The sequence below is a fragment of the Myiozetetes cayanensis genome, unplaced genomic scaffold (genome assembly GCF_022539395.1).
Source record: "Myiozetetes cayanensis isolate MyiCay16 unplaced genomic scaffold, myiCay2020 scf127, whole genome shotgun sequence".
NCBI lineage: Eukaryota > Metazoa > Chordata > Aves > Passeriformes > Tyrannidae > Myiozetetes > Myiozetetes cayanensis.
This window is the reverse complement of record NW_026086904.1, coordinates 12714-32415: the sequence shown is the minus strand read 5'-3', so window position 1 is coordinate 32415 and position 19702 is coordinate 12714. Positions and strand designations below refer to the sequence as shown.

The window sequence follows — 19702 nt, the reverse complement described above, 5'->3', positions numbered from 1 at the left end:
CCGGGAGGGCACTGGGAGGGACTGGGTGATTACTGGGGATTACCAGGACACATGGGGAGACACTGGGAGGTTACTGGGCCATACTGGGGGTTACTGGGTGCTCACTGGACGATCATTGGGCCATACTGAGAGCCACTGGGAGGTCACTGGGCTATACTGGGGGCACTGGGATGTGGTTCATCTCTCTGCAAAGATTTTGGGTGGCACCACCAGGACCACTGCCGTGAGGACTGGGAGACCCCCTGAACCCCTCTGATGGGCTTTGGGGACCCCCGGGATCCCCTCCCTGTGGGGTCTCTGTGTGCTGAGTTTTGGGGGTCTCTGGGGTTTGGGGGGTCATTAAGATCCCCCTTTCCCTGGGGTGGGTCCGCCTGGTCGGCAGGGGGCGCTGTGGCACTTTGACCCCTCCCCCCCAAATTCCCAGCCCCTCCTCTTTGTCCCTGTTCCCTCCCTTGACCCCTCCCTCGCCCCTCCCCTCAAAATTCTCAGTCCCTCCTCCCTCCCTTTTGGCCCCTCCCTTTCTTAAAAAGCCCCTCCCCTCACCCTTTCTGGTCCCTCCCCCCAATTTTTTCAGCCCCTCCCCCCCATTTCTGGCCCCTGCCCCCACTTCCTCCTCCTCCGTCAATTAAAATCGGCCCCTTTGTTTGGGGTTAAAAAAAACAAAAGAAAATAAATCTCAATTTTACTCTTTTTTTGTTTGGGGTTTTTTTGTTGTTGTTGTTGTTGTTGTTGGATTTTTTGTTTCTTTGTTTTTGGGTTTTTTAATTCATTTCCCATTGATGTCAATTTCCCATTTTTTATTCATTTCCCAATGACGTCACCTGAGGCCCTCCAGTGACATCACCAGTTCCCCTTCGATGACGTCACCACCGTCTGCTGTGACGTCACCACACGTCGATGATGTCACTGTTGACCCCAGTGACGTCACCTTTCCCCCTCGATGACATCACCGCTGACCCCAGTGATGTCACAGACCCACGATGACGTCACTGCTGACCCCAGTTACGTCACAGACCCACGGTGACATCACCGCTGTCCCAGATGGCGTCACAGACCCACAACGACGTCACCAGTTCCTCCGATGATGTCACCGGGCCACAATGACATCACCATTTTCCCTCAATGACATCACCACTGACCCCAGTGATGTCACAGACCCACGGTGACATCACCGCTCTCCCCGATGATATCACTGGTGTGTGTGTCCCAGTGACCACCAGTTCCCCATAATGACATCACCGGTCCACAATGACATCATCACTTCCCCCCGAATGATGTCACTGGGTGCCCGATGACATCACTGGGTTCCCGATGACATCACTGAGTGCCCGATGACATCACTGAGTCCTTGATGCCGTCACTGAGTCTCCGATGACGTCATGGGGACAAACTGGGCCAAACTGGAACCAACTGGGGGCGTGTCCCCAAGGAGGGCGGAGCCGACAGCCTGGAGGTGGGACAGCAGCAAGGCCACGCCCACTGCGGGGACATTTGGGGACATTTGGGGACAGTTTGGGGACATTGAGGGGACATTGGGGGACATTGAGGGGACATTGGGACATTTGGGGACACACCCACCTCTGCCAGGGGGTGGCATCTTCGTGTCCCCTCCTGGGGTGGCCTCGGGTGGGGGTTGGGGACAACCCTGGAGGTGACAAAGAGGGGACACCGACCTGGGGGGGACACCAGTTTGGACCAGTTTGGCCCAGTGACCTCCCAGTTTGGCTGAGTGACCTCCCAGTTCATCCCAGTTTGTCCCAGTCCCTCCCACTCCCTCCAAGTTTGTCCCAGTGCCCACCAATCCCCTCCCAGTTCCTCCCAGTGCCCCCCAGTTTGTCCCAATCTCCACCCAGTCTCTCCCACTTGCTCTCAGTCCCTCCCAGTCCCCCAGTCCATCCCAATCCCCTCCCAGTCCCTCCCAGTTTGTCCCAGTCCCTCCCACTGCCCCCCAATCCCCTCCCAGTTACTCCCAGTCCCCTCCCAGTCTGTCCCAGTTTGTCCCAGTGTCCCCTCCCAGTCCCTCCCAGTACCTGTCCAGTGCCTGTCCCAGTTCCCCCAGTGCCGCCTCGGCCGCCTCGGCCCGGAGACGCTGCCAGGTCACCTCCTGTCCCCAAATGTCCCCAAATGTCACCAAAATGGCCCCAAATGTCCCTAAAGGGCCCCAAAATGTTCCCAAATGGCCCCAAAATGGCACCAAATGGCCCTAAAATGTCCCTAAATGTCCCCAAAATTGCCTCAAATGGCCATAAAATGTCACCAAATGGCCCCAAAATGTCCCCAAATGTCCCCAAAATGTCCCCAAATGTCACTGAACTGTCCATACAGTGACACCAAATATCCCCAGGGTGCCACCAAATGGCCCCAAATGTCCCAAAGTGTCCCCAAAGTGACACCAAATGTCACCTCCTGGGACAGGACCTGCCACCAGTGTCCCCAAATGGCTCCAAACGGCTCCCAACTGGTCCTAAATGACACCAAAAATGCCCCCAAAGTGTCCCCAATGTCCCCCCAATGTCCCCTCACCTGTCCCCAGATGTCCCCATGTGTGTCCCACCTGTCCAGATGTCCCCAAATGTCCCCAGGTGTGTCCCAGGTGTGTCCCCAAGTCCCCAGGTGTCCTCAGGTGTGTCCCCAGGTGAGTCCCAGGTGTGTCCCCAATGTCCCCCTGTCCCCAATGTCCCCTTCCCTGTCCCCAGTGTCCCCAGTGATGTCCCCAGGTGTCCCCAATGTCCCCAGCTGTGTCCCAGATGTGTCCCCAATGTCCCCTCACCTGTCCCAGGTGTGTCCCCAGGTGTGTCCCCAATGTCCCCTCACCTGTCCCAGGTGTGTCCCCAGGTGTGTCCCCTCCCCAGGTGTGTCCCCTCACCTGTCCCAGGTGTGTCCCAGGTGTTCCCAATGCCCCCCCAATGTCCCAGGTATGTCCCAGGTGTCCCCAATGTCCCCTCACCTGTCCCAGGTGTCCCCAAATGTCCCCAGGTGTCCCCCCCCAGGTGTGTCCCCTCACCTGTCCCTCCTCCCGCAGCCGCCGCTCCAGCCGCGTCACCTGCCGGCTCCTCGCAGCCACCTGGGCACAGGGGACACCAAAGGTGACGTCACCTGGGGACAGGGGACACACAGGGGACCCCCAGGGGACCCCACCTGGGACAGGGGACACCAAAGGTGACGTCACCTGGGGACAGGGGACACACAGGGGACCCCACCTGGGACAGGGGACACCAAAGGTGGCCCCACCTGGGGACAGAGGTCACACAGGTGATCCCCAGGTGACAACCAGGTGACCCCACCTGGGGACAGGGGACAACCAGGTGACAACCAGGTGACAACCAGGGGACCCCTAGATGACATTACCTGTCCCCCCAGATGTGTCTTTGTGGGGGTCTCACCTGTTTGGGGGGGGGTCTCACCTGCCCAGGTGTGTCTTTGTAGGGGTCTCACCTGTTTGGAGGGGGTCCCCCCATTTTTTGGGGTCTCCCCTGTCCAGGTGTGTTTGGGAGGGTCTGGGGGGGTCCCCCCTTTTTTGGGGGGGTCTCCCCATTTTTTGGGGGGTCTCACCTGGCCAGGTGTGTCTTTGGGGGGGGTCTCCCTGTTTGGGGGGGGTCTCACCTGTTTGGGGGGGGTCTCACCTGGCCAGGTGTGTTTGGGGGTCTCTCCTATTTTCAGGGGGTCTCTCCATTTTTTGGGTGGTCTCACCATGGCAGGTGTGTTTGGGGGGGCCTGGGGGGGTCTACCCTCTTCTGGGGGGGTCCCCCATTTTTGGGGGGTCTCACCTGGTCCCGCAGGTGCCTCTCGGTGCCCTCCTGGGTCCTCACCTGCACCAGCAGCTCGAACACCTTCCGGCGCCACCCACTCACCTGCGCGGGGGGCGGGGCCTGCTGGGACCCCCCCAGAAAACGCACCTGAGCACCCCAAAAATATCGGGCACAACCCAGGGGTGTCCCCAGGTGTGTCCCAGATGTGTCCCCATCCAGGTGTGCCCAGGTGTGTCCCCCTCAGGTGTCCCCCCCCCAAAAACTCACCTGGGGGTCCTGCAGGGTCAGGAGGTGTCCGAGGGCGCTGAGACGGGCCCGGAGCTGCAACTGGGGATACTGGGAGGTTACTGGGAGGGAACTGGGAGGTTACTGGGAGCACTGGGAGGTTACTGGGAGGGAACTGGGAGGGAACTGGGAGCACTGGGAGGTTACTGGGAGCATGGGGAGCACTCACCTCCTCCGAGGGTGGCTCCGCCCCCTTGTCCTGGCCATGCCCATCCTTGGCCTCAAGCCCCTCCCCCGGGACTTGGCCACGCCCCTTCTCTGCAAGCACCGCCTCCAGAGCATGGACACGCCCCCTCAGGGCCTCAAGCTCCGCCCCCAGGGCCTGGACACGCCTCCTTTCTGCTTCAAGCTCCGCCTCCAAGGCCTGGCCCCGCCTCCTCTCGGCCTCAAGCTCCGCCTGCAGGGCCCTGGAGAGGGGACTGGGGTTACTGGGAGCACTGGGGGTTTACTAGGAGGGAACTGGGAGCACTGGGAGGGAACTGGGAGGTAACTGTGAGCACTGGGAGGCGTCACCTGGGGTGGAGCACAAAGTGGGAGGGGGGGACGAGCCCCCCCAAACTGGGAGGGGCCAACTGGGTGAACTGGGAGCTACTGGGAGCACTGGGAGGCCCGGGGGTCCATCGTCACCTTGAAGAGAGGGGGAGAAATTCCCAGTAAGGACCAGTATGCACCAGTATGGACCAGTATACCCCATCCCCAGTCCCAGTAACCCTCGTACCCTTTCTCCAGAAAGTCCCAGTAACCTCCATCCCCCATCGCAGATCCCCTCCCAGTCCCTCCCAGTCGCTCCTAGTTCCTCCCAGTCCCTCCCAGTTGCTCCCAGTCCCTCCCAGTTCCCCCTCCCAACAATCCCAGTCCCTCCCCGTTGTTCCCAGTCCCTCCCAGTTACCTCCCAGTCCCTCCCAGTCCCTCCTAGTTACCTCCCAGTCCCTCCCAGTTGCTCCCAGTCCCTCCTCCTCGCGTTCCCAGTCCCTCACAGTCGCTCCCAGTTACCTCCTAGTCCCTCCCAGTTGCTTCCAGTCCCTCCCAGTTACCTCCCAGTCCCTCCCAGTCTCTCCCAGTTCCCTCCCAGTCCCTCCCAGATCCCTCTCCCAACAATCCCAGTACCTCCCAGTCGCTCCCAGTCACTCCTAGTTGCTCCCAGTGCCCCCCAATCCCCTCCCAGTCTTTTCCAGTCCCTCCCAGTTTGTCCCAGTTACCTCCCAGTCCCTCTCAGTACCCCCCAATCCCCTCCCAGTCCCCCCAATCCCCTCTAGGTCTTTCCCAGTCCCTCCCAGTTTGTCCCAGTTACCTCCCAGACCCTCCCGCCGCTCTCCCTCGCTCCCGCCGAGACCCCGCCCCTTCTTGCACTCTGACCAATCAGAAAGTGCACGGCCCAAGTCCCGCCTCCCTTTAATCCAATGGGAGACCGAGACACCAAGAATGACGAGAAAACGGACCAATCAGAGCTCGGGGGCGGAGCCTGAAGCGTGAGGGGAACCCTGAAGAGTCAAGGGGGAGACCCGGAGGGGTAAAAATGTACCCCCTTTGGGGTAAAATTGACCTCCTGGGTGGGGTAAATTTATCCCTGGGGGGGTAAATGGGGGTCCTGGGGAGGTAAATGGGGGTCCCGGAGGGATAAATTGAGGCCCTCAAATCTCCCCTCACCCTCTTGAGTGAGTCCCGTGTGACCCCAAACCCTCCCCGCCACTCCCCCCCCTTTTTTGGCCGTTTCTCCCAAAAACCGCTTTTATTTGACGCGGCTTTTTAAATTTTTTGCCCGTTTTTGGGTCGATCGTGGCGCCCGTTGCCATGGCGACCGGCCAGGCCTCCATTGTCCCTATGGTAACGTTAATCCCGCCCCCGGCGCACTCTGATTGGCTGAGGCGACGGACGAGGCGAGCGCTGATTGGCTGAGCGGGGAACTGGGAGGAACTGGGAGCGACCCCAAACCAGTAACGGGACTGATCTGGGAACTGGGAGTGACCCCCTTTGGCCCCTCCCAAACCCTGCCCCTTTCCCCAAGCCCCGTCCCTTTCCCACGCCCCCATTCAACCCCCGCGCCGGCCCCTCCCCCTCTCTCGCCGCAGCCCCGCCCCTCTCCAAGCTCCGCCCCTTTGTGGGCGTGGCTACAAGACCGATCCGCGTTCATTTGCAGGCTCCGCTCAGCGGCGGCCCCGGAATGGGGGGGGAGGGGCAATTTTGGGTGGGTTTTGGGGTTCACGGGGAGATGGAGCCAGCCCGGCCCCACCGGGGGGGCTCGGGGGAGGTTTTTTGGGAGGGTGGGTAGGGTTTGTTTTTTTGGGAGGCGGGAGGGGCTCTGAGGGGTGGAGCCAGCCTGGCCCCCGCGGGCCGGGGAGACTCGAGTGGGTTGGGGGGGTTGGAGGGGGATTTTGGGGGTCATGGGGGGTCCATGGTGGGTTTTGGGGGGTCGATTAATGGGTGGGATCCGGGGGATGGAAAGAAGGGGGTTTGGTGAGTGGGGAGGGGCGTGGTGAGTGGAGGAGGGAAATGAAGGGGGCGTGGAGAGTTGGAGGGCGTTGTAAATGAGTGGGGAGTCGTTGGGGTGAGTGGTGAGTGGGGGGTCCCATGGATGGGAAGGGGTCGTGGGGGGTCATGGTGAGTGGGGGGACAAATGGATGGGGGGAGGGCGTGGTGAGTGGGGGGGTCCTGTGAATGTGGGGGAGTCGTGGGGGTCGTGGTGAGTGGGGGCGTCATGATGAATGGAGAGGGGTTGTGGTGAGTGGGGGGGTCCCATGGATGGGAGGTGTCGATGAGTGGGGGGTTCCATGGATGTGGGGATGTCGTGATGAGTGGGGGGTCGTGGTGAGCGGGGAGGTCGTGATTAGTGGGGGGGTGTCGTGGTGAGGGAGGGTTCTCATGGATGGGGGGAGGTCGTGGTGAGTGGGGGGGCTCGTGATGAGTCGGGTGGGGGTGGGGGCGACCTGAGACCCCCCCGGGGGGGCACAAAGAAAGCGGGGGGGGAGAGGTGTCCAGACCCGACGCACGAGTGGGGAGGGTTGAGGGGGGTCCCAGGGCACGAGTGGAGGGAGGGGGGCCGGACCCCAATCCCGATGCACGAGGGGGGGTCCCGGTGCCATAAAAGGGGGGTCCCGGTTCATGAGTGGGGGGATCCGACCCCAATCCCGGTTCATGAGTGGGGGGTCCCGTCCCAGTCCCAATCCACGAGGGGGGGGTTGTTATAAGTTAGTATAAGAATTTAGACAACTCAATTCCAATTAAACATTGATAAATTTATTAAGCAAGCGATAATAAAGCAAAACAGCCCTGGGTGGCCTGGAGGGCAAGTGCCCTGCCGAGACACACACCAAAATGTAGTAAATATTCCTTTTTATACATTTCCAAGTCCCGAGTTTTTACTGCGGCTGCGTTGAGGCTTCAGTTTGTAGCTCATTTTTAAGTGGTCATCTGGTATTTGTCAGAGATGAAAGGTGCAGTTTCTTATCAGTTGTAAATTTTACTGATACTGATACTTGTTTGTTTAGCAAGATGTCTGCAATTATTTTTACTGATACTTGCTTGATTAACAGGATGTCCATGAAACTTATCTTGTTGAATTATAACAAAAATTCCTTATTCCTTCATACACATAAGATTTTATGAACAAAGTTAACCCTTCTATTACAGGGTCAGACCCCAATCCTGGTTCATGAGCGGGGGGGTCAGACCCCAGTCCTGGTTCATGAGTGGGGGTCCAGTCCCGGTCCTGGTTCACGAGGGTGGTCCCGGTTCATGAGTGGGGGGATCCGACCCCAATCCCTGTGCACGAGGCGGGGTCAAACCCCAGTCCTGGTTCACGAGTGGGGGATCCCGATGCACGAGGGGGGGTCCGACCCCAATCCTGGTTTACCCGGGTGGGGGTCCTGATGCACGAGGGAGGGTCCGACCCCGATCCTGGTTCACGAGGGGGGGTCCAGTCCCAGTCCCGATGCGCGAGGGGGGTCCCGATGCACGAGGGGGGGTCCCGGTTCATCCGGGGTGGGTCCTGGTACATGAGTGGGGGGGGTCCAGTCCCGGTCCTGGCTCACGAGGCGTGGGGGTGTGGGTGGAGGGGGTCCGATCCCAGTCGGAACCAGCACGAAGAAGGGGGGTGGGGTGGTCTCGGTGCCCGGGGGAGTCGCCCCAGTTTCTCAGGGGGGGGTCCCAGTGCCTGAGTGGGGGATGGTCTTGATGCACGAGGGGGTCCTGATACACGAGGGGGGTGGTCCCGGTTTCGAGGGGGGTCCTGATGTACGAGGGGGTTGGTCTCGGTTTTGGAGGGGGGGGTCTCGATGTACGGGGGGGGTTCCCGGTCCCCCAGGTTTTAGGGGAGGGGGAAGAAGCTCAAGGATGTTTTTTTTGGGGTGAGTGGGTTGGGGGGAGGGTCAAGGTGATGGGGGATCCCAGCACACGAGGGAGGGTCCAGCCCCGGTGCACAAAATTCTTGGGGGTTTTTGGGGTGGGTGGGAGGTCCGGGGAGGATGGGGGAAGGTCCAGGGGGTCTCCCTGGTACACACGAATTTCTGGGTTTATCTCTTCTTTAGATTTATCTTTATCACAGTAGAGAGGGAGAATGATTTTTCCTGTAGCATTAACAGCCATGCAGGGGACAGGATAATTGTCCTGATCAGGCATTACGTATCTCAGGGTTACCGGATAGTTGGCCTCAGTAATCGGCTGCCAGGTCCCTGGCAGTTCTAACATAGACTCACCAAAGTTTGCTTTGTTTAGTAAAATGCCAGTGAGGGGCCAGCTGCCATCTTTACCGTCCACTGCTGGTATTTGGGTGCAAATCCAGCAGTCATCTCTGCGGAGGATTTTGGATACATTTTGGACTATGGCCACATGCAATTTTGGATCCCAAACTCGATTCATAGTTACCGACTGTACAGATAACATGTACAGTAGAAACAGTCTATGCCACATCTTCTTCCTCTGAGTCGGGTTCTGCTTTGCTGATAGTTCCAGGAACTGAAGCTTTCTTCACTCTGGAGTAATGAAACCAGGGTCCTTTGCCAGCAACTTTGACAGCAGTGAGGGAAGTCAGCAGGACTTGGAAAGGTCCTCTCCACTTGGCTCGCAGCGGGTCACTGTCCCACCATTTGATGTAGACCCAGTCTCCTGGTTGGAATTGATGAGCAGGGGTGTCCAATCCTCTAAGTCTGGAAAGCTCGACGAATTGCTGGAGCTTCTGTAAAGTAGAGCCTAAAGCAATTAAATACTTTTGTAAATCAACCTTCCCTCTCATGTGAATGTCCCCTGGAATGTGTGGAGCCTGGTATGGTCTTCCATACAATATTTCATAAGGACTTATGTTATCCCTCCGCCTTGGCTGGATGCGAATCCTCAGCAGAGCCAGAGGCAAAGCCTGAACCCATGACATGGATGTTTCCTGACAAATTTTACCAATTTGCATTTTAAGAGTGCCATTCATGCGTTCGACTTTGCCACTTGCCTGAGGTCTATAGGGAGTGTGGAGGTCCCAAACAATTCCTAGGACATGACACACCTCCTTCACTATCACTGCAATGAAATGTGTCCCTCTGTCTGATGACGTTCCCAGAGGAACCTAAATCTTGGAATTATGTGATTAAGCAAAGCTTTTACCACTTCCCTTGCTGTGTTAGTGTGACATGGGTAAGCTTCAGGCCATTTACTAAAAGTGTCAACCAGCACTAGAGTGTATTTGTACCCCTCCCTCGGTGGTAACTCAGCAAAATCTATTTGCCAATAATCTCCAGGGAGGTTCCCAGCCTTTGTCACTCCTAGCACCACCCTCTTGGTGGTATCCGGGTTGTTCTGCTGGCAGATTTCACACTTACTCACTATGGATTGCACTACTTCAGTCATGCCTGTCCCTATCACTACCTTCTTTAGGTGTTTGAGAAGGTTCTCTGTTCCCCAGTGGGGAGCCTCATGTTCCTGCAGAGCTATTTCCCTTAGGAGTGGGGGTGTGACCACAACCTGTCCTGTTGGTGTAACAGCCCACCCACTTTCTTTGATTTCAGCTTTAAGGGATTTAATTAATTGGTGGTCTTTCTCATCATATTTTGGGGTGTACCCTGTCAAATCAATCTCTTTCTGTGGTATTACTGCTAGAATGCCTTTTTCTGCAGCCCCTTTTGCAGCCTGGTCAGCAAAATGATTTCCCAATTCGGGAATTGTTTTCCCCTTCTGATGAGCTCTTCAGTGCATAATGGATACCTTTTCTGGCTTCCAAATACTTTGAAGGACTGCATGGATTTGGTCTGCATGTTTGATCCTACTGCAGTTAGCTCTTAGACACCCCGGCCATCCTGGGCTGACACTGCCTAGCTGTTTGGAGAAGTAGGCCACAGCCCTCCACTGGTGTCCCAGGGTCTGTGACAGTACCCCCAGGGCAACATTTAGTTGCTCATATGTAAACAGTTCAAAGGGCTTGGTTAGGTCTGGTAGTCCCAGTGCTGGAGCTGACATTTGTCGTGGTTTTGCCCTGGCTCAATTTACTTTTACACCCCCCACACAATTACTATCAGTTGAGAGAAGGTTTATGCAGACAAAAAGAGACTGAATTAAAAAAAGTATGAGTATTTATTATTAACAAACTAAAACTAAAGAATTATATTTACAACAATTCTACTTAAGTAAAAGGTATTATGTATTTACAGAAGATGCTTCTCCCCCCACTTCCCTTTATATCAGTCCAAGGAGGAGAAGCAGTCCTTTTCTGTTCTCGGAATTCCAGCTCTCTCTCTCTTTCTCTAGTAACTCTGCAGCACTTTCGTCGCAGCTGGAACTTCTTTATCTCTCTCTCGTTCTGTGTTGGCCTCCAGGGCTGGGCCTACCCCCCTCCTTGGCTAAAACCGAAGGCTGGGGGTTACTCAGGTCCTGAAGGGTCTCCTTCCATAGGCTTGCAAGGGGACACTTGCTTACTATGGATCTTCTTCCACAGGGTTACAGGGGATAATGGTTTAAGAGTTCACCCCTGTTTCCCTATGGAGGTCCCTCCCCATGGGAGAACAGTCCTTGATTGACTTCTCGGCATGGGTCCAGTCTGGATCCCTTACTCGGATCCCAATATCCCACCTGAGCCATTTTCTGTTCTAGCGTAGGTTCTCTCTAGCACCAGCAGCACGGATCCCACACATGGATCCCAACATCCCTACCTGAACCGTTTTCTGTTCCAGCGTAGGTTCTAATACCCGTCAGGGTCATAAATCTTCAACAGCAGCAGCATGGATCTCTCACTGAGATCCTAAGCTTATCTGAGCCGTCTCGCTCCAGCATAAGCATCGATCCCTTCGAGGGTCACAAAGTCTTTAACAGGATTCTGCCTCATCTGAGCCGCTTTTACTCCAGCATAAGGCTTTCTCTGTTAACGTCACAAATCTCTGGTGCATCCACAAGCTCTTCTGTGAGCCGCATGGGGGTCTCTTCACCCCAACAAACTTCTACAGGTGGCAGGGATTTTATTTTTCAGTCTTTACCCTGCTGAAGGGAGGGAGAGCGAAAGGGAGAAAAAAGCAGCTCTCCCCCCTTCGAACTTTTCTTCTCTCTCCTGTTGCAGCTTTGACCTTGAAAGTCTTGTTATCTCATGGCTGGAATTCTTTTGCAGCGGTTTCTCGTCTAAGCAGTTCGTCTTTTAAACCTTTTTTTTTCTTCACTCTCTCACAAGAGAGAAGGGAGGCTTCAGTGCTGCACCTGCCCCCCGGCCCAAGCCGAGGAGGAGGAGACCTTGGCCCTCCTCGGGCCCGCTACCCTTCTTTTCTACATGGCTGCTGCTCCTAATTTCAACTGCGCAACAACCTTCTCTTCCGTTTTCTTAAAGATGTAATTAGCAAAGGCGTCACTGAACTTTTTGATTGGTTTTTTGTCCGGAAATCACCTGGACAAAACCATCCTCAGCCCCAGGGATGGGCTGGTGGGCAAAACCACGACACATTAAGGACTGTTTCAGTTGTTTAAATGCAGGTCTGGTCTCATCTGTCCATGTCACAACTCCTTTCTTGGCTGCTTTCAGTGCTTCATATAGGGGTTTGACTAATAACCCATGGTCAGCTATCCACAGGCGACACCACCCCACCATTCCTAGGAAAGCCTGCATTTCTCGTACAGTGTGGGGCTCTGGGAGACGGCAGATGGCTTCTTTCCAATCTGTGCTGAGCTGTCGATGTCCACGATAGATTTCAAGCCCCAGGTAAATGACTATTTCCTTTGCCATGTGTGCTTTCTGTTTCGAGACCCTATACCCACTTAGTCCCAAAAAGTTTAAAAGACTTACAGTGAGCTCGATGCATTGGTCCTGACTTTTAGCAGCAATTAGTATGTCATCTACATACTGCAGGACAAGTCCTTCTGGCTGCTGCCTCCTCCAGTCCTCCAGTTCTTTTGCCAGCTGGTTTCCAAATATCGTCGGGTTGTTTTTATAGCCTTGCGGTAGGACAGTCCAGGTTAGTTGAGTTCTTCTCCCTGTCAGGATTTTCCCATTCAAAAGCAAAAAGCTCTTGGCTGTCCTTGTGCACAGGAATGAAGAAAAAGGCATCCTTTAGATCAAGCACTGTAAACCACCCTAATTCCTCTGTTAATGGGGTTAACAAGGTACAGGGGTTTGCTATCCTCTGTTATTTTATTGATTGCCCTCAGATCTTGGACCAATCGATAGCTCTTACCATCAGCTTTCTTCACTAAAAGGATGGGGGTGTTATATTTGGACTCACATTCTACCAATAGGCCAAACTTAAGAAACTTTTCAATTATGGGTGCTAAACCTTGATGACTTTCTAGCTTCAAGGGGTATTGTTTTTGCCTTACCGGTGTTGCTCCTGGCTTGAGCGTGATGCTTACGGGTTCTGCTTGCTTGGACCTCCCAGGGTAACCACGAGCCCACACTAAAGGGATGACGGCATTCTCAACCTCTGCAGGGATCTCTCCATGGTTCTCCTGCATGAAGAAGGCAGCTGCCTCAATATATTTAATGTCAGGGATGACAACTTTTATTCCCCCCTTACAGAATTTAATTTCAGCTTCCAATTTCTCTAATAAATTTCTACCCAATAAAGGCATGGGAGAATTTGGCATATAGAGGAATTGATGAGTTACCCAGTGTTTGCCTAATTTAAATTTCAAAGGTTTGAAGAAAGGCCTGGTTTCACTTACCCCTGTGGCACCAACCACAGTTACAGTATTATGACTCAGTTTCCCTTCCAAGGTGTTTAACACAGAATATGCAGCACCTGTATCAACTAAAAATTCCACATCTTCTCCCCCCAGCTTAGCTACAACCAGAGGTTCTGCTGGGGTAGAATTCTCTGGTCCCCTTCATGCATTCTGGTTTAAAGTCAGTTGGGAGGCTGGAGGAGGGGGCGGGAATTCACTTCTCCTCTTCGAGTCTGGACAATCCCTTCTCCAGTGACCCTTCTTTTTACAGAAAGAACATATATCCTCAGAAACTTCTGTGCCTGTATCAGTAAACTTTAATCTGCTCCTCCCCCAATGCTGTAACTCTAAACCCTCCCATCCCCGTGTCCGTGGTAACCGCACCCGTGCCTGGCACTCCCGGAATGGCCCAGGGGGAGCCACTGCCGCCCCCCCGTAACCAAAAGGGCCCATGGCTCCAGTCAGGACTGGCCCCGCAGTCCAGGGAGGGGCTACCGCCCCCGGCCCGACACTGGCAGAGCCCGCACCTCCAGACGGGACTGGCCCCACAGCCCCGGGAGGGGCCATCGCCCCCCGATCACCGACACCCAGGGAGCTCGCAGCTCCAGACAGGACCGGCCCCGCGGCCCCAGAAGGGGCTGGCTCCGCAGCTCCAGGAGGGGCTGCCTCCGGCCCGGCCGGTGCCAGAGCTCCCAGCGCAGCCGGGGCAGAGGCCGCCCCCGCTCCCGCCGCTCCCGTGCCGGTTGGAACAGCCAGAGCCGACCCCGCAGGTCCCGGAGCACTCACAGCAGTCCCCAGGGCCCCCGCTCCGCCCGGAGCGGTCCCAGCCTGTCCGTCCACACTACCCGAGACCCCCGAAGCATCCGGACCCAGCACCGCAGGTCCAGCTGGCCCCGCCGAGCCGGCAGGACCCGCTCCAGGCGCTACCCCCGCCCCTGATGCACCCGCAGCCTGAGCCGAAGGGGGGCTTCCTATTCTCATATTTGCGGGAATTAAAAGGTCCAGATCTTCATTTCCAGGGCTTTCAAGATTAATTTCACTGCTAGGATCACGCTTAGCACGATTTTTCTTTTTCTCCTCTAATGCCATTTCTGGGAGTTCTGTTTCTATTTGAACTTTATTCTTTTTATATTCCTTTCTCAATTTCGGATGGGTTAAGAAAAGGTAGAATAACTCTGCATAATGCAATTCAGACTACATTTCCTCCTTATGAGGGATTGTCATAAGATGAAACACTATATTTGCCTCAAAAGAGCCAAATTTCGGCCAGGCTAATCTTCCAATTTGCCCGCTGTAGGGCTAGACATTCATAGAGAGTGTAACTAACTTCTGTCTTTTTAAAGACCACTTAAAGGGCCACTTAAATCATCCCAATACCATAAAACCAAAGCGAGAGGGGTTCTCTCTGGAATTTTTTCTTTAGTTTGTACACATCCCATATTAATAAACAACACACAAGGAAAACGACAGATCTAGTCTAGAATTCACAGCTACATACACACACTGCAGACTCTGTATCCAAACACTACCAGGTTTAGGCAGAAACACAAAGTTTCAACCAGGGGAGGCGTCCTGCCCCCTTCTGCAGCCACACCTGGCCAACACGAAACCCAAAATCCTCCTGCCTGCCCTAACTTAAACTTCCCAGCCAGTTCCACTGCCCACTCCGGCAAAAATCCCTTTGCCAACAGACTGGGAAAACACTGACTTTTGGGCTCAAGTCCAAGTTTCCCTTCCCAGTCTCACCGTATTCCCTAGCCCTGGGAAAACTCCTTCCCGCAGCTGCTAATTAAAATTCTCTAGGAGTTTTGTTCTTTATCTTACCTCCGTGGGTAGGTCCGAGAAGCTGGGCTCCCCCAAGATCAGAGCAGGAATTCTTCAAGATATGCTGGCCGGAGAAGATATCCCTGCAAAATGGAATATCGACCCAGAGGAGTCACAAGTCCTGATGTCCCCGTACGGGAGCCACCAAAACTTTTGCCTAAATGGTTGTGGGGAAAAACAAGACTCCAAGCCAAATTAGGTAGGAGATAAGATAAGGATACAAAGGCTTTAATGAGCCCCCAGGCTTTCCGGAATACCCCAACGTGCGCTCTGGAATACAGATGTCCACAGATTTTATAATGATTTTCACCCAATCCCCATCCGGCCACCACCCAGGTTCTGCCCCCGCCACGCCTCTTGGGAATTGGGTCTGGGGGAGTGTCATGGTTTTGCCCACCAGCCCATCCCTGGGGCTGAGGATGGTTTTGTCCAGGTGATTTCTGGACAAAAAACCAATCAAAAAGTTCAGTGACGCCTTTGCTAATTACATCTTTAAGAAAACGGAAGAGAAGGTTGGTGTCACAGTTGAAATTAGGAGCAGCAGCCATGTAGAAGAGACGCGGTGGGCCCGAGGAGGGCCAAGGCCCCCTCCTCCCCGGCTTGGGCCAGGGGGGGCAGGTGTAGTACTGAAGCCTCTCTTCTCTCTTGTGAGAGAGTGAAGAAAAAAAAAGGTTTAAAAGACGAACTGCTTAGACGAGAAACCGCTGCAGAAGAATTCCAGCCATGAGATAACAGGATTTTCAAGGCCAAAGCTACAGTCGCAGGAGAGAGAAGAAAAGTTCGAAGGGGGGAGAGCTGCTGTTCTTCTCCCTTTCGCTCTCTCTCCCTTCAGCAGGGTAAAGACTGAAAAATATAATCCCTGCCACCTGTAGAAGTTTGTTGGGGTGAAGAGACCCCCCATGCGGCTCACAGAGGAGCTTGTGGATGCACCAGAGATTTGTGACTTTAACAGAGAGAAAACCTTATGCTGGAGCAGGAGTGGCTCAGATGAGGCAGAGTCCTGTTAAAGACTTTGTAACCCTCGAAGGGGATGATGCTTATGCTGGAGCGAGACGGCTCAGATAAGCTCGGGATCTCAGTGAGAGATCCGTGCTACTAGTGCTAAAAATTTGTGACCCTGAGAGGACCTACGCTGGAACAGAAAACGGTTCGGGTAGGGATGTTGGGATCCATGTGTGGGATCCGTGCTGCTGGTGCTGGAGATTTGTGATCCTGAGAGAACCTACGCTGAAGCAGAAAACGGCTCGGGTAGGGATATTGAAAATTTATGACCCTGAGGGGAATGAGAGAACCTTACGCTGGAGCAGGAACGGCTCGGGTAAGGATGTTAGAATCCACATGTAGGATCCAGACTAGACCCATACCGAGAAGTCAATCAAGGACTGTTCTCCCATGGGGAGGGACCTCCATAGGGAAACAGGGGTGAACTCTTAAACCATTATCCCCTGTAACCCTGTGGAAGAAGATCCATAGTAAGCAAGTGTCCCCTTGCAAGCCTATGGAAAGAAACCCTTCAAAACCTGGGTAACCCCCAACCTTCGGTTTTAGCCCAGGAGGGGGGTAGGCCCAGCCCTGGAGGCCAACACAGAATGAAAGAGAGATAAAGAAGTTGCAGCTGCGACGAAAGTGCTGCAGAGTTAATGGAGAGAAAAAGAGCTGGAATTCCGAGAACAGAAAAGGACTACTTCTCCTCCTTGGATTAATATAAAGGGAGGTGGGGGAGAAGTATCTTCTGTAAATACATAATACCTTTTACTTAAGTAGAATTGTTGTAAATATAATTCTTTAGTTTTAGTTTGTTAATAATAAATACTCATACTTTTTTTTTCCAATTCAGTCTCTTTTTGTCTGCATAAACCTTCTCTCAACTGATAGTAATTGTATGGGGGGTATAAAAAAAAAATTGAACCAGGGCAAAACCACGACATTTTTGGTGGAGAATGCGGGCAAAGACTACCCAGAAAGGCAGTGACTAAATCAAACCCCAACATTTTTAGTACCTCATGTGAGGAATTGGCCATAATAATTTTAAGATAACTGAGAGAAAAGTTTACAGACAAAAATAGACTGACCATGTGTACTGCGATTGTAGTAAAAAGAGAATAATAGAGTTAAATATTATAGTGATGTTGTTTCAATTTTTAATAAAGTAATTTTTAGTTATAGCTTGTTTATTTATAATTGTATGTTGACTGTAGAATTTAAAATTTCTTAAAATGTAATTTGCAAAGGCGAAGGGGGGAATTGTCATGGTTTTGCCCACCAGCCCATCCCTGGGGCTGAGGATGGTTTTGTCCAAGTGTCCCAGTTTAAATGAGACAAGGGTCTTTTGCTGAGGATGAATTAGGAGGAAAAGACCCAAACTTCTCTTTCCAAGCAATTATAAATCCAAAATTAAGAGGCTTCGATTGAAGGAAAACAAATTATGGAAAAGTGAAAAAATAACAGCCCTTTATTAAAAGGTATGTGTGTGTTAACAGGAACACGGAAAAAAAAAAAAAAAACAAACAAGTAAAATAACTAAGTAATACTCCTATACCCACCAATAATCCCCTTCATGAACAAAACCGATAAACCAGCAAAAGGAAAATAGTTCAATTTCTTGCACCCTTTGGTGCAGTTCCAACCACAGTCAGCAGGGGGCGCCGTCGGGTCACTGGAGATGCAAAATTTGTAATGTCCTGTACCATTCACCAGGTGGCGCTGTTGGGTCACTGAAGGTGTAAAAAACTTGTAGTGTCCTATTGTAGTCACCAGGTGGCACTGTTGGATCACTGGAGGAGTAGAATTTGTAATGTCCAGTGCCCGTCACAAGGTGGCGCTGTTGGATCCTTGGCTGCCACCGGGGGACGGGACACACACAACAGCAATAAAACAGAAAGTTCTCCCAATGGAAGAAAACTCACAAACCTCAGCTGACCAGGGCCCGCCGCAAGCAGGGCCTGCAGTCAACCAGAGGTGAGCCAAGAGCAGCAGCCAGAAACTCCCCTCCGACAGGAAAAAAAAAAAAAGGAGCCCGGCACTGTCTGCAGCCCGCAGCAGCCTCCCACCCCGGCAGAGAGAGAGAGAGAGAGTCTCCTCCCCCCCAGCCTCCACCCCCTTCCAGTCACACACCAGCCAACTCCCCCCTTCGTTGTCAAGGAGACAAATCTCCACCATTAAGGGCTTCTTTTGTTCAACTAAATGGCCCATCACAGAGCACACACACACACACACACACACACACACACACACACACACACACACGGCAGGAGGAAAGGAAAGAAAAATTCCTTGCTAAAAAATACGAACTATGACATTATCCACCCCTAATTTTTTTTCCTTTTCTCATGCCACCATACATCTATCAAATTGAACCTTTTTTTTTTTTTTTAACTCCACATATACATACATTATTCTAGACTATGTACATATTTACAAATACATACAGATACAAATATGGGTAGAGTTATGACCTGTTTACCCTAAGATAATATCTCCTTGGGGTATGCACCGGGTTTCCCCATCTTCTTGCATCACCCACCATGTGCAACCAGGTCCTTGGGCAAAGACAACTCCACGAATGGATTTGCCTTTGCTCGAGGTATGGTTAACCCAAACTGTTTTACCTAACATACCTCTCATGTGAACCACTGGGACCTTGTCCCCGTCTACAGTGTGAAGGGACTCTGATTGGGCAGGGCCAGCTCGATTGACGGAGCCTCTAGTGTTGACTAACCATGTAGCCTTTGCTAGGTGTTGATCCCAGTGTTTGAAAGTCCCTCCACCTAATGCTTTCAGGGTAGTCTTCAACAGTCCATTGCACCGTTCAACCTTCCCGGCAGCTGCTGCATGGTATGGTATGTGATAGATACTCAATGCCATGCTCTTTCGCCCAGGTGGTAACTAAACTATTTTTGAAGTGTGTCCCATTATCTGACTCAATCCGCTCTGGGGTGCCGTGCCGCCACAGGACCTGTTTTTCGAGGCCCAGGATGGTATTTCTGGCAGTGGCGTGAGGCACCGGATGCGTCTCCAGCCATCCAGTGGTGGCTTCCACCATGGTGAGCACATAGTGCTTACCTTGACGGGTCTGTGGCAGTGTGATATAATCAACCTGCCAAGCCTCCCCATACCTGTATTTATTCCACCGTCCACCATACCATAGGGGTTTCAGTCTCTTAGCCTGTTTAATGGCAGCGCATGTCTCAGAGTCATGGATAACCTGAGAGATAGCATCCATGGTTAGATCCACCCCTCGGTCTCGTGCCCATTTGTAGGTGGCATCTCTGCCTTGATGGCCGGCGGCATCATGAGCCCATCGTGCTAAGAACAGTTCACCTTTGTGCTGCCAGTCTAGGTCCACCTGTGACACCTCAACTTGTGCAGCTCGGTCTGCCTGTTCATTGTTGCGATGTTCTTCATTGGCTCGATTTTTGGGCACGTGGGCATCTACGTGGCGGACCCTCACAATCAGCTTCTCTACCCGGGTAGCGATGTCTTGCCATATATCAGCGGCCCAGATGGGTTTTCCCCTACGTTTCCAATTGGTCTTCTTCCATCTGTCCAACCACCCCCACAGGGCATTGGCCACCATCCATGAGTCCGTGTAGAGGTAAAGTTTTGGCCACTTCTCTCATTCAGCAATGTCCAGTGCCAACTGGACAGCTTTTAGCTCTGCGAATTGGCTTGATTCACCCTCTCCTTCCATAGCTTCTGCAACTTGTCGTGTGGGACTCCATACAGCTGCT

General features: G+C 53.3%; 2 protein-coding genes across 6 annotated transcripts; both read right to left on the bottom strand.

The window, feature by feature from the left end:
* Positions 1–615: 615 nt before the first annotated feature.
* On the bottom strand, positions 616–4790 carry LOC126636000 (coiled-coil alpha-helical rod protein 1-like). The gene is made up of 8 exons (XM_050307691.1): positions 4753–4790; positions 4204–4441; positions 4017–4076; positions 3768–3869; positions 3005–3064; positions 2031–2104; positions 1579–1673; positions 616–1479 (listed from the first exon to the last, which is right to left on the bottom strand). The coding sequence occupies exons 1-8, from the start codon at positions 4788–4790 to the stop codon at positions 1358–1360; spliced, it is 789 nt and encodes a 262-aa protein (XP_050163648.1). The 3' UTR covers positions 616–1357.
* Positions 4791–8726: 3936 nt separating this feature from the next.
* Positions 8727–15434, bottom strand: LOC126635995 (T-cell leukemia homeobox protein 1-like). Of its 5 annotated transcripts, none has more exons than XR_007627864.1 (3): positions 14973–15434; positions 11928–12932; positions 8727–10462 (listed from the first exon to the last, which is right to left on the bottom strand). XR_007627864.1 is itself a non-coding variant. In XM_050307687.1 (3 exons), the coding sequence occupies exons 1-3, from the start codon at positions 14235–14237 to the stop codon at positions 9057–9059; spliced, it is 594 nt and encodes a 197-aa protein (XP_050163644.1). In that variant the 5' UTR covers positions 14238–14953; the 3' UTR covers positions 8727–9056. The 5 variants fall into 5 exon arrangements, 2 of the variants coding, with proteins under 2 accessions (XP_050163644.1, XP_050163643.1); XR_007627866.1 differs by lacking the exon at positions 14973–15434 and having other exon boundaries at positions 11928–12505; positions 12804–13498; XM_050307687.1 differs by lacking the exon at positions 14973–15434 and adding an exon at positions 13935–14953 and having other exon boundaries at positions 8727–9218; positions 12804–12932.
* Between the last annotated feature and the right edge of the window lie 4268 nt (positions 15435–19702).

Coding starts and splice junctions, on each gene's coding strand:
- LOC126636000 (XM_050307691.1), bottom strand. CDS start 4,790: ATGGGGGATGGAGGTTACTGGGACTTTCTGGAGAAAGG. Junction 1,674..2,030: donor CTGGGACAGGCACTGGACAG/GTACTGGGAGGG, acceptor TGTCCCCCCCAG/GTCGGTGTCCCCTCTTTGTC. Junction 1,480..1,578: donor GATGCCACCCCCTGGCAGAG/GTGGGTGTGTCC, acceptor ATGTCCCCGCAG/TGGGCGTGGCCTTGCTGCTG.
- LOC126635995 (XM_050307686.1), bottom strand. CDS start 14,237: ATGGCATTAGAGGAGAAAAAGAAAAATCGTGCTAAGCGTGATCCTAGC. Junction 12,933..13,934: donor CGGGGGCCCTGGGGACTGCT/GTGAGTGCTCCG, acceptor TTCTTCATGCAG/GAGAACCATGGAGAGATCCC. Junction 9,205..12,803: donor TCAAGCCAGGAGCAACACCG/GTAAGGCAAAAA, acceptor TCTACTTTACAG/AAGCTCCAGCAATTCGTCGA.